The following is a 14,330-nucleotide window of genomic DNA, read 5'->3' as shown; positions in this document are numbered from 1 at the left end:
ACTCAAAGAGCCACGATTCAAACCTCCTGATTGATGCAACGTTACCTCTGCATGCGCTTTAAAATGTTGTTTGGGCTCAGTTGTTGGTGTGAAAGTCACTTGCCATGCTGTTGTTTACAATAAACTCATCAGCGGGATTACCTTACCGCTATTACAACATTGGTTCTGTTGCTGCTGTGTTGTGCGACATTCTTGTCAATCAATGAATGACCATGTGGTCAAGGAGAGCTATGTTTCCTCTTCCACTTTCTCATGCACTCCGAATCATTATTAAAGTTAATTCAGTAAACTTGGTTTATATTCTACAACATATTTGGACACTTTTGAAAGATAACATAATAGTTTGACAACATATTTATCTGTCCGAAATAGCATCTGTATACAGTGAATATCCGCATATTCACAGTTCAGCATTGGGGACATTACAAATTTGCTGATTTTCGCTCAAAAAATGTTTTTCTTCTCCCTGAAAATAGGCAGTATATTCACCAGAAAACACATCTCATTCAGCATAAATCAGTAATCATTTACATATACGTGATAATACAGGTATAATGTACAGCATACATGTACCACTGTTGTATGTTTGTTTTTATTAGGGATGTCAAATGAGTAAAAATTGTAATCAAATTCACCAGTTTTCTAATTAATTAATCATGACTAATCACCATTTGCAACTGTGTGAAAATATGCCTATTTTGACTGTATTTTATGAACAAAAAGGTAAATGACAGGATGCGATTAGATATATATTTGTATATATTAACAGCTCCAAATGAACTGAAAGTTCAAATCAAGCTGCAAGATAGCAAACATGTCTAAAAATGTATTTGCCTAACAGTAACTATTTTGAATCACACATCAACGGTGTTATTCCCAGCCAACAAGGGTGGTGTTCAAAGACACCACGTAATTGCAATTGACTTCATATGTTTTGATTGTAGATGTATTTTCTGGGATTCCCAAGCATATTTAAATGCAAAAAAATGTACTTCCGCAGTAATAGTTATGTTAGTGAGTGAGAAGTATATCCAGTTATTGTTTTTATTTGTCTTTCTGTTTATTTCGACCACACATACCCGCATAACAAAGACGTTATTGTGATTTTCAGTGAACGCACCTCGCGGTGGTCCAGTGCCAATAAGGAAGTGTCGTTCGGAGGAGGACTAAAGACGTGATTGTGACTTGGAGGTGTTGGAATTGCACTGCTGTTGATGTGTTCAGGTCAGAATGAAGTCATTAAAAAGTGTCAGACTCTGTGTGACTGTGTAGGGACACTGCACTATGCTTCCATCTGCTGTCAACAGAGAGGTGTGGCTTGACGTGATGTGCATGTTATTTACGCTAAAAATGTAAACTTAATTAAATAAATTTGTTAACGCGCTATTTTTGACAGCCCTAGTTTTTATGCTTTTTTTCATCAATGATTGAGATTGTGCACTTTGTCAGTCCTTGAATGCACCATAGCTGTGTGCTGGGAGATGCAAAAGTGACTGAAGCACTAGCTTCGACAGTCAATCTGGTCTCAAAACTGGTGAACACCAGTTAATATATGATTGCAAGTCATTACTGGAATTACAAGAGACACACACTGTGGATTATGTAGACACGGTTTGGAGAAGCACCTTCTCTACCTTGCTAGCCTCTATCACTATAGTCTGATGACCACGTTAAAGGCAACACCGTGTCTGAGATTCCATCTGTTGTCAGTCATCTTGCATTGTCATTCCCTAGTGGTGAGTACCTACACGTTTTATGCTTTACATGTATTTGATAAGTGTGTGTGTGTGTGTGCACGACTATCTTGTAAATAAATTATGGTTTGTTTTCATTATTCTGAATACGTATGCCATTATGTCACCATATCATTTCCAGGAGATTACAGCTAGGAAGTGTGGCTCGTACAAAGAGTTGGAAGAGGATAAGAGCAGAAGGATTCATTCAACTTGTCAATTTTCCCAAATGTTTTCCGGTACGCGTCGGCCACTGTGTGCTCTCGCAAACCATCTTAGCTGCCCTAGCAAGCGCCTAGGAAGATCAGATGCATCCATTTCTGGTTTTTTAGTTATTCATAACTCTGTCTTTTAGAAAACAGAGCAGTGGTAACAGCCTTGGAAACATGAATATTTTCCATACCTGAATTTCCATACTTTTCCATACCTGGAAATCTATCAAATCAAATTCCATACTTGCGTCGGATGGCATTAACGCTATGTTAACAGTAACGGATTATACATCACAAGTGATCTCAATACATGTTATCACCCTGTTTGTCTTACTACTAACAGTGGCTAGCTTCTTTTTAGATTTGTACGATATAATAATGTTAATTCCAACATCGCCTGTCCACTGAGTGTTTTCAAATCCTGACAAACAGGCGTCTCCAATCAGGTTTTTCTTGTACCACTGTGTTATACTGTGTTTCTATGAAGCACCTAAGGCCCATGTAGCACCACCACGTCCATGTGTTGGTGACAATATCGTCAATAGGGGGACACGCTATAAGCAAAGGAAGTTTATAGTCAATAGTGCAACTCACTGCGGTACATTTCACTCCATATGTGGGCGTACAAGCGTGTCAACCCTAAAAAAAACAAAAAGAAAAAGTCAACTTTGTATGTTTATTTGAATGATTGAACATGATCTTTACACACACACACACACAGCCAAGAGCCCTTAAGACATTCCAGTGAAGCTGCACCAATATCAGAAATCCAACATCATGCGTAAACAAGTCAAAGAACACAACAAACTCTGAACGTGTAGTAGTCATGTAAAGTTGTTGATAGTCATTTAACACTCCTCATTTGGGGCTTCACAGTTGTGCTCCAGTAATGTGCCATTGTATGCATCCAGAAATGAAATTGGTTGCATACAAAAACAAACTGAATTGTGTTTGGCTGATGCAGGACAAACGAGAAGGCAAAAAAATAAATAAAATTAAAATTCTGGAAAATAATTCAGTCACAAATGTGAACTGTGGCGTTTTCGTCAAGCTCGGCCCACCACATCTTTGATGGTTGATTATTTATTATTCCATGACCAATTCAGACATTGTGAATTAAATAAATAATAAACAATAGCTAATTAAAATACAAATTAAATTAAATGTGAAATAATTTACTAAATTGTCCATTAAGATGTGAAATGTAATCTTAAATACTTGTAATGAGCTGAATTCTTTCATGGCCAGTTTAGACATCCCATACATTTTGAAATATAGTCTTGCAATCACATTGAACCAATTTCTCAATTGTTTCATTACCATTTTAGAAATGTCATGACCTTTTAATTATCTTATGGCATTTATATTTATATTACATATTTTTTGGCATGCTGCGGTAGAATCTTGAATTACTTTTTCCATGCTTGCAAGGCCACAAAATAAATAAAAATAACACAATTAAAAAATATGATATATATATATATATATGTTGTTTATATATAACAATTATATTAAATAATTTAAAAGGTCAGAACATTTTAATATAAATAGAATAGAATAAATACAATGAATTTAATGGTTTAAAATTTGACTTTAGAATTTAATTACGAAATGTCATAGAATAACTAACTAGTAGGTTCCACATCATTATTTTATGAAATTTTTCACAATTTAGTATTAATAATATTTAATTAGTACATTATCTCACATTTTGTATTTTCAATTATGTATGTAATTTTGTTGATATTTAATTTTGGCACAAAAACCCCTCCATAGATAAGAATCAAATGTTTTATCCTTTTTAAAATTCCAACACAGTCACTTATTTTTATGAATTATTGCACAAAACAAGAAGCTTGAGAGAGCTCCTACACTGGCCTGTCTAGTCTACTGCATTAAGTCTTTTTTCATACTTTTCCCCCATGTTTTTTTTTCATCCATCAAATTCAATCCAACCCAAGTTGCTTTTTGTCACATCAAATTCACTTTAACTCAACATTCGTTCATAATATTGAATATCAATCTCCTACTGTTACTTCCTGCAGGCATGTTATGTTGACAGGCATCCCAATACACTTGTCCGTCACTTTGTTCTTCCGCTAAGTTTGATATTTTTTGATGGGCACAGGATGCTAAGAACACACACAAAAAATGAACCATTGGCACATGAACGACCCGCATCACGAGTGAGGCTCATTTGAGAGCCTCATCTGTGCTCTTGAACATGAGGATGGCGTTGGAGATCTTGAGGGCGGGACCTAGCTTGATGCTCATAATCTTCACGATGTCCGTCTGGGTCAGCAGCAGGAAGGCCTCGCCGTCAATCATCTGAGAAGTGGGGTGAACACATTAACCACGTTAACACAACCAATCAAATTACCAAGTTTTGTTTGTGCGGATAAAAAGAAAGGGAAAAAACAAAACTTTTTTGGGGGTTAAAAGAACAACTTACTTTGACTTTTTGAAAAACAATTAATGAATTAATATTTAGAATTGATAGTTGACTTTGCCCCTAATCAAGGAAATAGTCCATGGCCAATAAATAAGATTTATTACTATATCCAAATGTTGTGATATTTTTGTTATTACTAATATATATATATACACTGCTCAAAAAAATTAGAGGAACACTTCGAAAACACATCAGATCTAAACTGGGGGAAAAATGATCTTGAATATCTTTCCTGATAATAAGTGGGTGATGTATTAGTAACAAAATGATGCCACATAATTTGATAGAAATGAAAATGATCACCCTATAGAGGGGGGAAATCAAAGACACACCAAAAATGAAATTGAAAAAATGATGCAGCAGACTGGTCCATTTTGCTAAAATGTCATTGTAGCAACTCAAAATGATTCTCAGTAGTTTGTGTGGCCCCCACGTGCTTGTACGCATGCCTGACAACGTTGGGGCATGCTCCTAATGAGACTACGGATGGTGTCCTGGGGGATCTAACATAGGGATCTAACATAATTTGAAAAATATTTTTATTGAAAAGAAAAAAGTATCTATAGTAAAAATACATAAACCATGTTTTTTACATAGAAAACATGAATTAAATATAATACTATAACATATATATATATATATATATATATATATATATACACACTCACACATATATGTATATATATATATACTGTATGTATGTATATGTATATATCTACAGTATATATATATACAGTCAAACTTGTCTATAGCTGCCACTAGAGGGAGTCTGCAAAAGTGGCCGCTATAGACAGGTGGCCTCTATAGACAGGTTGGCATCCAGTTTGAATGTTGACCAGTAGAGGAAAAAAATAAAAAAAAAGGGGGGGGAGGGATAATAATAATGTTGACCAGTAGAGGGTACTGTGGGACTGAGGATAAAAGTTGTACAGCACTACTGATGTTCTTATTCTTTTTCTTGTGTTTTTTTTTCTTTTCTTGGGAGAATGAACAGAATACGAATTTCATTGCGTAGTATAACTGTTTTACTATGCATATGACAATAAAACTCTTGAATCTTGAATCTACTAGGCTTGTTATTATCCACGACCCACAGAACAAAGCTGTGCTAGTAATGTCTTACGCTTGTTTTTAATATTTTACTTTTTTATACGGCAGAGTGTCATTACAGCTTTAGTTCATCAGGAAGTGACGGGAAGTGACGGTGGGCGTCCCGAGCAGGAGAGCTAGGCTCAGTGCTAGCTGTGAGTTTCAAGAGAGTTGGGAAGTGTGTTTATGTTGGCGTGGATGTAAAGTGATGCAGTGTTCTCCGCTGTTAATAAAACCATTAAAGTGCATCGGCGACGTGAGTCTCTCCTTTCCCACAACAAGCGACATTACAGTATTGACCAGTGCACACCAGGAAATAAACGGTGTCATTTCTTACAGGCATTGGAAGGACAGCTATGCAGTGGGGCTTGTTTAACCTTTGCCTTGTGGGCAAGCAGGAAGGAGAGACGAGACTGGAGGTGTGTGTGTTCTGAACTGCTCTGTGTTGGCCGCGTTCAATAAATAAAGTTGGCAGAAGCAACAGGAGAAGTTTCCTTCTTTGCTTCGGAGCTGAATAACACTGACAAGTTAACAGACTAGTAGCGAACGGAAAAGAAGACGGCTTTTTTTGTGTCGAATACAGAAGATGAGGACTTTGATGGATTTGTGGATGAGGATTGATGAAAAATAACATGAGTCCATTCTAAAATACTTCAATTAAGTACAACCGAACTTAGTTTTGCTCCCGCTGCCGCATGCATGCTAGCGTATGTTTTTTTTATATTGTAGCGTCGCTGGGAGCACGTCCTGTTCCCAGCCTACTTTGCGGTAATGTTTTGGTGCAAATGCTCTTAAAGTTACATGTTTGACCAGGAAATAGCAAGCTCAAAAGAAGACGGCTTTTTTATGTGGAACAACTGACAGTTTGTGTGGATCTTGTGAATGATTGTGACTGAGCTAGGACTCAGTAATTAAAGTCTACACACGACGGCTTCATTGATTGAAAAACGAAACTTTTTCGTGCATGAAGCTGCTACTTGACTCGGTAATTTGGCCACTATATGCAGTCAGATATTGACCAAGGGAGACAAAATGGGTGGCCGCTGGCCGCGTTGGACAGGTAACTGCTATGCACAGGGTCTATAACATGTAAATTTACTGCGGGGGATTTTTTTTCCAGTGGCCGCTATAGGCAGGTGGCCGTTCTATAAAGGTGGCCGCTAAGACAGGTTTGACTGTACATATATACAGGTCCTTCTCAAAAAATTAGCATATTGTGATAAAGTTTATTATTTTCTGTAATGTACTGATAAACATTACACTTTCATATATTTTAGATTCATTACACACAACTGAAGTAGTTCAGGCCTTTTATTGTTTTAATATTGATAATTTTGGCAAAGAAAGTAAAGAAAAACCAAAAATCCCAATCTCAAAAAATTAGCATATCATGAAAAGGTACTCTAAACGAGCTATTAACCTAATCATCTGAATCAACGAATGTACTCTAAACACCTGCAAAAGATTCCTGAGGCTTTTAAAAACTCCCAGCCTGGTTCATTACTCAAAACCGCAATCATGGGTAAGACTGACGACCTGACTGCTGTCCAGAAGGCCATCATTGACACCACCAAGCAAGAGGGTAAAACACAAAGAAATTTCTGAGCGAATAGGCTGTTCCCAGAGTGCTGTATCAAGGCACCTCAGTGGGAAGTCTGTGGGAAGGAAAAAGTGTGGCAGAAAACGCTGCACAACCAGAAGAGGTGACCGGACCCTGAGGAATATTGTGGAGAAGGGCCGATTCCAGACCTTGGGGGACCTGCGGAAGCAGTGGACTGAGTCTGGAGCAGAAACATCCAGAGCCACCGTGCACAGGCATGTGCTGGAAATGGGCTACAGGTGCCGCATTCCCCAGGTCAAGCCACTTTTGAACCAGAAACAGCAACAGAAGCGCCTGACCTGAGCTACAGAGAAGCAGCACTGGACTGTTGCTCAGTGGTCCAAAGTACTTTTTTCGAATGAAAGCAAATTTTGCATGTCATTCGGAAATCAAGGTGCCTGAGTCTGGAGGAAGACTGGGGAGAAGGAAAAGCCAAAATGCCTGAAGTCCAGTGTCAAGTACCCACAGTCAGTGATGGTCTGGGGTGCCATGTCAGCTGCTGGTGTTGGTCCACTATGTTTTATCAAGGGCAGGGTCACTGCAGCTAGCTATCAGGAGATTTGGGAGAACTTCATGCTTCCATCTGCTGAAAAGCTTTATGGAGATGAAGATTTCATTTTTCACGACCTGGCACCTGCTCACAGTGCCAAAACCACTGGTGAATGGTTTACTGACCATGGTATTACTGTGCTCAATTGGCCTGCCAACTATCCTGACCTGAACCCCATAGAGAATCTGTGGGATATTGTGAAGAGGAAGTTGAGAGTCACCAGACCCAACACTGTGGATGAGCTTAAGGCCGCTATCGAAGCATCCTGGGCCTCCATAACACCTCAGCAGTGCCACAGGCTGATTGCCTCCATGCCACGCCGCACTGAAGCAGTCATTTCTGCAAAAGGATTCCCGATCAAGTATTGAGTACATAACTGAACATAATTATTTGAAGGTTGACTTTTTTTGTATTAAAAACACTTTTTTTTTTATTAATCGGATGAAATATGCTAATTTTTTGAGATAGGGATTTTTGGTTTTTCTTTACTTTTTTTGGCCAAAATCATCAATATTAACACAATAAAAGGCCTGAACTACTTCAGTTGTGTGTAATGAATCTAAAATATATGAAAGTCTAATGTTTATCAGTACATTACAGAAAATAATGAACTTTATCACAATATGCTAATTTTTTTAGAAGGACTTGTATATATATATACAGTATATTTTAAAAATGCTAAAGTTGTATCTGGACTAGTCCAATGACTGCTGTGAAAGGACAGCTGAAAACATGGGAAAGACTATGCAACGGCTTGGAGAGACAGCTGACAGTAAGAAATAGACCCCAAGGGGCTGTCATGGGCTAGCTCCCCATGACGGCAATCTCCAACGTTGTCTCAGTTTATTGAAGATACCCGTCAATTGCTACTACCTCTAGAACCTGCAAGAGCGGAGGTGCAAGATGTCTCGACAATGGACAACACGGCTTATGACTATGACTATGAGCAAGAACACGGCACATGAGGCAACCACAACAGTAGCATGACACTCACTTCAGATGTGAACTTGTGACTGGGTGAAGATGACATCATTCAGGGTGTTGAGGACCCACCAAGGAAAGAGAGGGTGCTTGAGAGAGCAGAGACAAGGGCCTCACATTGACCAGTACTTCCTACGAAGTAACCAGTCAAGCACAGCGACGGGACAAAAAGTTCGTAGAGTATCAGCACCCTTGTCACTGAGGAAGATAGCACAAGCACAGGGATGCCGGTGGAGAAACCCACCCAGCCACAGAAACCTCCTAAGGAGGATAAGATCAAAGGGCACAGACCAAGTGTGAAGTGGCCCAAAGCTGTTGAAAAGAGTGAGTGGGAAACAGTCAACAATGATCCAACAAAAATCCTGGAACAACAAGTGGGAAAAGAAGAGAAAAATCAACCAGTATGGAGAATAATGCTTTGGAGTGAACAAGCAATAAAGTAACACCGACACAAACCAAATCCAGGAGACAGCAAGACATCAAAAGACTGATCAGAGAGAGAAGGCAGCTGAGAGAGCAGTGGAAGGAGGCCTCTGATGCAGCCAGAGATGGTCTCACACTACTACAGAGAGACATCAAATCTCGGTTGGCGACCTTATGAAGAGCAGAGAACTTGAAAAACTGAGAAAAAGGAAGGAACACACAAGAACACTGTTCTGTAAAAACCCTTTAAAGTTTGTCAAGGATCGGTTTCGCTATGGAAAAAAGCGGAACCCTCAAAACTTCAAAGCAACAACTGGAAGGAAATCTGGAAAAGGACCACCATGACTATGAAAATGCATGACCCACTAGTCATCCCACATGATATCCCACTTATTCAACCTCCTGAATTCCATCTGGAGACTGGCCCTCCAAAATGGAAGGAAGACGAGAACATAGCATGGCGCGCAAGATCGGCTTCAGCCCCTAGACCAAATGGAATGCTATATAAGCTGTATAAGAATGCACTAGATGTTCTACGCCATCTGTGGAAGCTCATGAAGATAGTATAGCAAAAGGGAATAATACCCAAGGCGTGGCAAAGGGCTGGAGGCATACTAATTCCCAAAGAGAAGAATGCAGCAGATATTCGTCAATTCCGGCCAATCTGCCTTTTCAACATTGAAGGGAAAATCTTTTTCAGCATGATAGCACAGAGACTGTCCACCTACCTGGAGAAGAACACGTACATTGATACATCTATACAGAAGGCCGGCATCCCAGGGTTCTGTGGTTGCTTGGAGCATAGCAGTATGATCTGGCACCAGATCCAAACGGCTAAGAAAGACAAAAGACACCTCCATGTAACCTTCCTCGACTTGGCTAATGCCTTTGGATCAGTTCCCCACAACCTCCTCTGGGAATCCTTCAACTTCTTCCACGTTCTATTATCCATCACTGCTCTAGTGAAAGCCTGCTTTGAAGACCTGCAACTGTGCTTCACAACAGTGGACAACACAACATCACGGCAGCGTGTGTCATTCATGGATGACATGACCACCCTGACCACTACTGCAGCATGCACCAAGCGACTACTTGGAAAGCTGCAGGAGAACATCAGATGAGCCTGGATGAAAATCAAGCCGAATACGTCACAAAGCATCTCAATAGTCAAGGGAGCTTAAGAATGTGAGGTTCTGCATTTGTGACAACCCAATACCGATGGTGTCAGAGCAACCCGTCAAAAGCCTGTCAAAAGCCAAATGGTACAATGCAAGCCTCAGGGACAAAGACCAGGTGCAGGTACTAAGGGAGGACATCACCACCAGTCTGGACATCATCAAGAAGACAATGCTGCCAGGGAAGCTCAAACAACGGTGGAAAAGATGGAGCGAAACAAAACTTCGTATGTGAAGAAGTGGCTTGGGTTCCCACATTGTCTGACCAAAATCAGCATCTACAGCAAAGGAGTCCTTGAAGTACCTATCACAAGCCTCACTGAAGAATAAAAGTGCTCAAAAGTTACACTACAGATGACATTGAAGGACTCCAGACCGTCAGCAAAGCTGCACCACCTTTGTTAACTGGAAGGAAATGGACACCATCCGATGCGGTACAGCACGTGACATCAGCCCTGAGGCACAACAACATTGTGGGACATGTCTAGCTGGGAAGAGGAGGATTTGATATTGCAATAAATAAACCAAGTTGGCACAAAGCTTCAGCTTCACAAAGGAGGAAAATGGTGGTAGAGGAGGTGCGCCGTCAGGAGGAAGCTGAAAGCTGACCCAACCTGCGCCCTCTGCCCAAACTCAGCGACTCTCAAACACATCTTGACCAGTTGTAGGACCAGCCTCAGACAAGGCCGCTACACCTGGAGGCACAATCGAGTCCTCATAAGTCTGGCAGCAGCCCTTGAGAGCAAGAGGAACACCATCAACCCCTTGCCCTTGAGAGCTGCCAATTCCATCTCTGTGCCAACATTTGGTAGAGAGGGACAGAAACAGCCTAACCACCCCACTACTAAATCAGAAACCAGCTAGCCATGGCCCAGGACTGTAAGATGCTACTTGATATTGGCAAGCAACTAATCTTTCCCCCAGAGATTGCAACCACCACCCTCAGGCCAGACTTGGTGCTATGATCCCCATCACTAAAGGTGGTCTACATCATAGAGCTCACGGTCCCATTGGAGGATTCCACCGAAGAGGCCTACAAACAAAAGGAACTGTGCTATACAGATCTGGCAGCAGATGCACAACAACAAGGATGGAAGGCCAAGGTCCATGCAGCTGAAGGATGCAGAGGTTTTGTGACTTTCTCTACCATCAGGCTTATGAAAGACCTTGGCATTCATGGACAGGCACTGCGACAGACAATAAAATCAGTCTCTGAAGCGGCCGAAAGAAGCAGCCAGTGGCTATGGATCATGTGCAAGGACCCTTACTGGGCTCAAAGCAGAGGTTGGCACACCTGGGACGCCAGGTGTTGCCGATGAACTCTCTGGAGGTGTCATGGGCCTATCAGTGGGCCTATCATCGAAACAACAATGAAGGACGGTACCCACATGACAACCCTAAAGAGGTTTGAAACTCACCCTCTTCCTTCCTACCCTTAACCAAGGGTGGGCGTGGGGAAAAATGGGGAGGCTGAGTGACGACCCGGGTGGCAGGGCAGGTTTTTTTTTTGGTCCCAGGTTGGGACCTTACTGCCTAGTTCATTGTACCCAACAACAAGGACTTGCAGGTACAGTTTCACACCCAGTTCGATCTAATGAGCTAGGCTGACGGGTGGTCTACAGAAATAATAGACCTCCTATTATTATTTAACTTAGATCTGCTAAGATACTCAGAAAAAAAGTTAAATTTGTCTCTTTAAATATTTTTGAATTGTACTTTTTGTTTATCTCAGGGGTTGAATAAGAGCAACTTGGACTAGTTTGATTTTCTGAAAGATTGTTCACCTGTCATTCAGGTCTAAGTCCAGGTGCTATTATTCAACTCCTCAGATACATTACACCATGTACTGAAAGTGTTATGATTGTTGTTCTTGAGCAGGAAGAAGGCGGGATACAATGCTTGCAAAACATTAAAAAGTAAGCGACTTCTAAGCAGTCACGTCATTGTTGCAAACAGGCCCTTAAAATACAAGATATTTAAGAGGTTTTAGTTGAAAGTTTTCCACAATATGGGTCGCCGCTTGTCATTGAGGGGTGATGGTGGGTCGTTGCGAACCACTGATCTAGACGCTTATTTGCTGATTTCTTCTAGTACTTACCTGTTTTATGTTTTCACTGAGCCTTTTTTGCTCTGTCGCTTTTTGTTGCCTGTTGCCTTCAAAACTGTGAGTACTTGCACCTGCTTGTTAAAAGACTGTTTTCTGCACATTGCCTCTGTCTCTACTTACCGAGGGTCTGGCATTTGACAGCTCATAACACTTGATACCACCACAATCATGTGAAAATTATGTTTATAATATATTATATTTATAAGATAAATAATAGGTGATGAATACCAACCGTTACTACTAAAGCAAGAAACCCAGTTAACCCTTTATCTTTATTTATCTGGTTAATACATAGTCTCTAATCAACTCCAATCTCCGAACCTCTACACTACATCATCACCTGGAAAGAAGAATCAATATTTATCTATTACATTGACTAAAACGTAAACAAACATCACACTCACCACTCACTCGTAAGTACAGGTCTGGAAGTCTTCTACTCAAAGTGGCGAAAAAAACCCTTTCTTTGGCTGACTTATATATAATATATATAATATATTATATTAACTCACTTGTTTGTTTATATAACTCACACAGAATGTTGAACAACTTCGTTTCTGTCTCTTTTCTTTGTGTCGGAACATGATCAATTAAGCATTGCGCTGGTCATGTGATGCGTTCAAGAGCACTGGTGACTGAGTGTTAGGCATAGGCTTTCAGACATCAACCAATCAGAGGATGCAAAAATGCTGCCATTACTGTAGGCCTGCTGGCCTTGTGAGGTGAATATGAAATCTGACTGGTTAAAGAAACAGCCCCATTACTAATAGTGTTTCAGTGACAGGGGCCAGCACTGCTGATTCTGAAGGCCCTGAGAAGATTACATTGACATTGCAACATTGCAGTAGTTGAAATTTGATTGGACAAAAACATGTTACATACGCGTACTGGCAGCAGTGCAGCCAAGAGACATTCTACAAAATTAAGATAATAGACTGTGGGAACAAATTCAATTTGATGAAGAAAATACTAATAAAAAGAAATACTACAACTTAAATTCTAAGTTGTAAATGTAAGTTGTTGCTTCTAGGCTAGCAGAGAAGTCTTTGCTGGACCTGACAGCACACCACTGATGCTAAGTACAGCAAAACATAACCATATTAACATGAATAATGTCACAAAATGGTCAAATGGTTGTCCAATGTAGTAATTAATAGTCTGTCTGTAGAATTCGAAATCTCCAAGTATAAATAATTATAATAAATGCCAACATCATTAAACTGAAATTAAAATGTCACACAATTGTCCAATTGTTTGGCTGCGTATGGAACGTTAGGCGGCCCAGGGCTCCCCCTACTGGTGTGAGGTGCAATTGACGTTTAAACCACTGTGGCAACACATTGGTGATAAGCGGTGCCCTGGTTGGTCCATTAATAATATACTGTAAATAATATAATAATATCGCCTCTCTGGTTTTAATGACTATTATGGTCACTAGAGGGCAAGAAATAATGTACATGTTAATATGTATTACCTCTTCTTTAAAGAGACGAGCCTGATCCTCACAGCCAATTAGATTCTGCACAAAGGTGAAGACCTAGAAGGCAAAAAAACAACAACACTAATAATCAAGTGGTGGAAGTACAAAATAAAAGTATAAGTTAATACTAAATGAGTTGCTAATGTCACCTCCTCCACGCTCCAAGCTGCCACCTGACTGGCTGGGATGCCCTGGACACCAGGAAGTAGTTTACAGTGTTGCTCCCAGCACAGAGACAAAGCACGGTCCGACGGAGCACTCAGCGCCGACACAAACAACGACGGGTAGACGCACTCAGACGACATGTCTGACAAGCAAGAACACACTCATGCAACTTACGTATACTGCACATTTCTACCGTCAGCTGTCAGTATATATCCTGCAGTTATATATGTCAGTATATATTTCAATATTTGGGAAACAGCAACAGAAATTATACTGTATATTTCTGGTGAAATTATGTGAAAATAACTGTTTTCTTTGTTCAGAATGTTCAAGATGTGATTCTTCCGTCCAATTACAAATATT

At 40.2% G+C, this 14,330-nt stretch overlaps 1 protein-coding gene across 2 annotated transcripts in view; it reads right to left on the bottom strand.

Moving 5' to 3' along the window:
- Positions 1-2,547: 2,547 nt before the first annotated feature.
- Positions 2,548-14,330, bottom strand: part of l3mbtl1 (L3MBTL histone methyl-lysine binding protein 1) — a 35,224-nt gene continuing 23,441 nt past the window's right edge. The window contains exons 20-22 of one of the 2 annotated variants that reach the window (XM_054776929.1): positions 13,952-14,109; positions 13,797-13,859; positions 2,548-4,273 (exon numbers count right to left, since the gene is read on the bottom strand). In XM_054776929.1, coding sequence (XP_054632904.1) covers positions 4,139-4,273; positions 13,797-13,859; positions 13,952-14,109 — 356 coding nt within the window. In that variant the 3' untranslated portion in view covers positions 2,548-4,138. Of the gene's footprint in view, positions 4,274-13,796; positions 13,860-13,951; positions 14,110-14,330 lie in introns of those variants that run through there. The other variant, XR_008570466.1, reaches the window with a different exon arrangement.

Source organism: Dunckerocampus dactyliophorus, chromosome 1, assembly GCF_027744805.1.
Source record: "Dunckerocampus dactyliophorus isolate RoL2022-P2 chromosome 1, RoL_Ddac_1.1, whole genome shotgun sequence".
NCBI lineage: Eukaryota > Metazoa > Chordata > Actinopteri > Syngnathiformes > Syngnathidae > Dunckerocampus > Dunckerocampus dactyliophorus.
The sequence above is the reverse complement of the archived record's forward strand: the minus strand, read 5'-3'. Positions and strand labels throughout refer to the sequence as shown.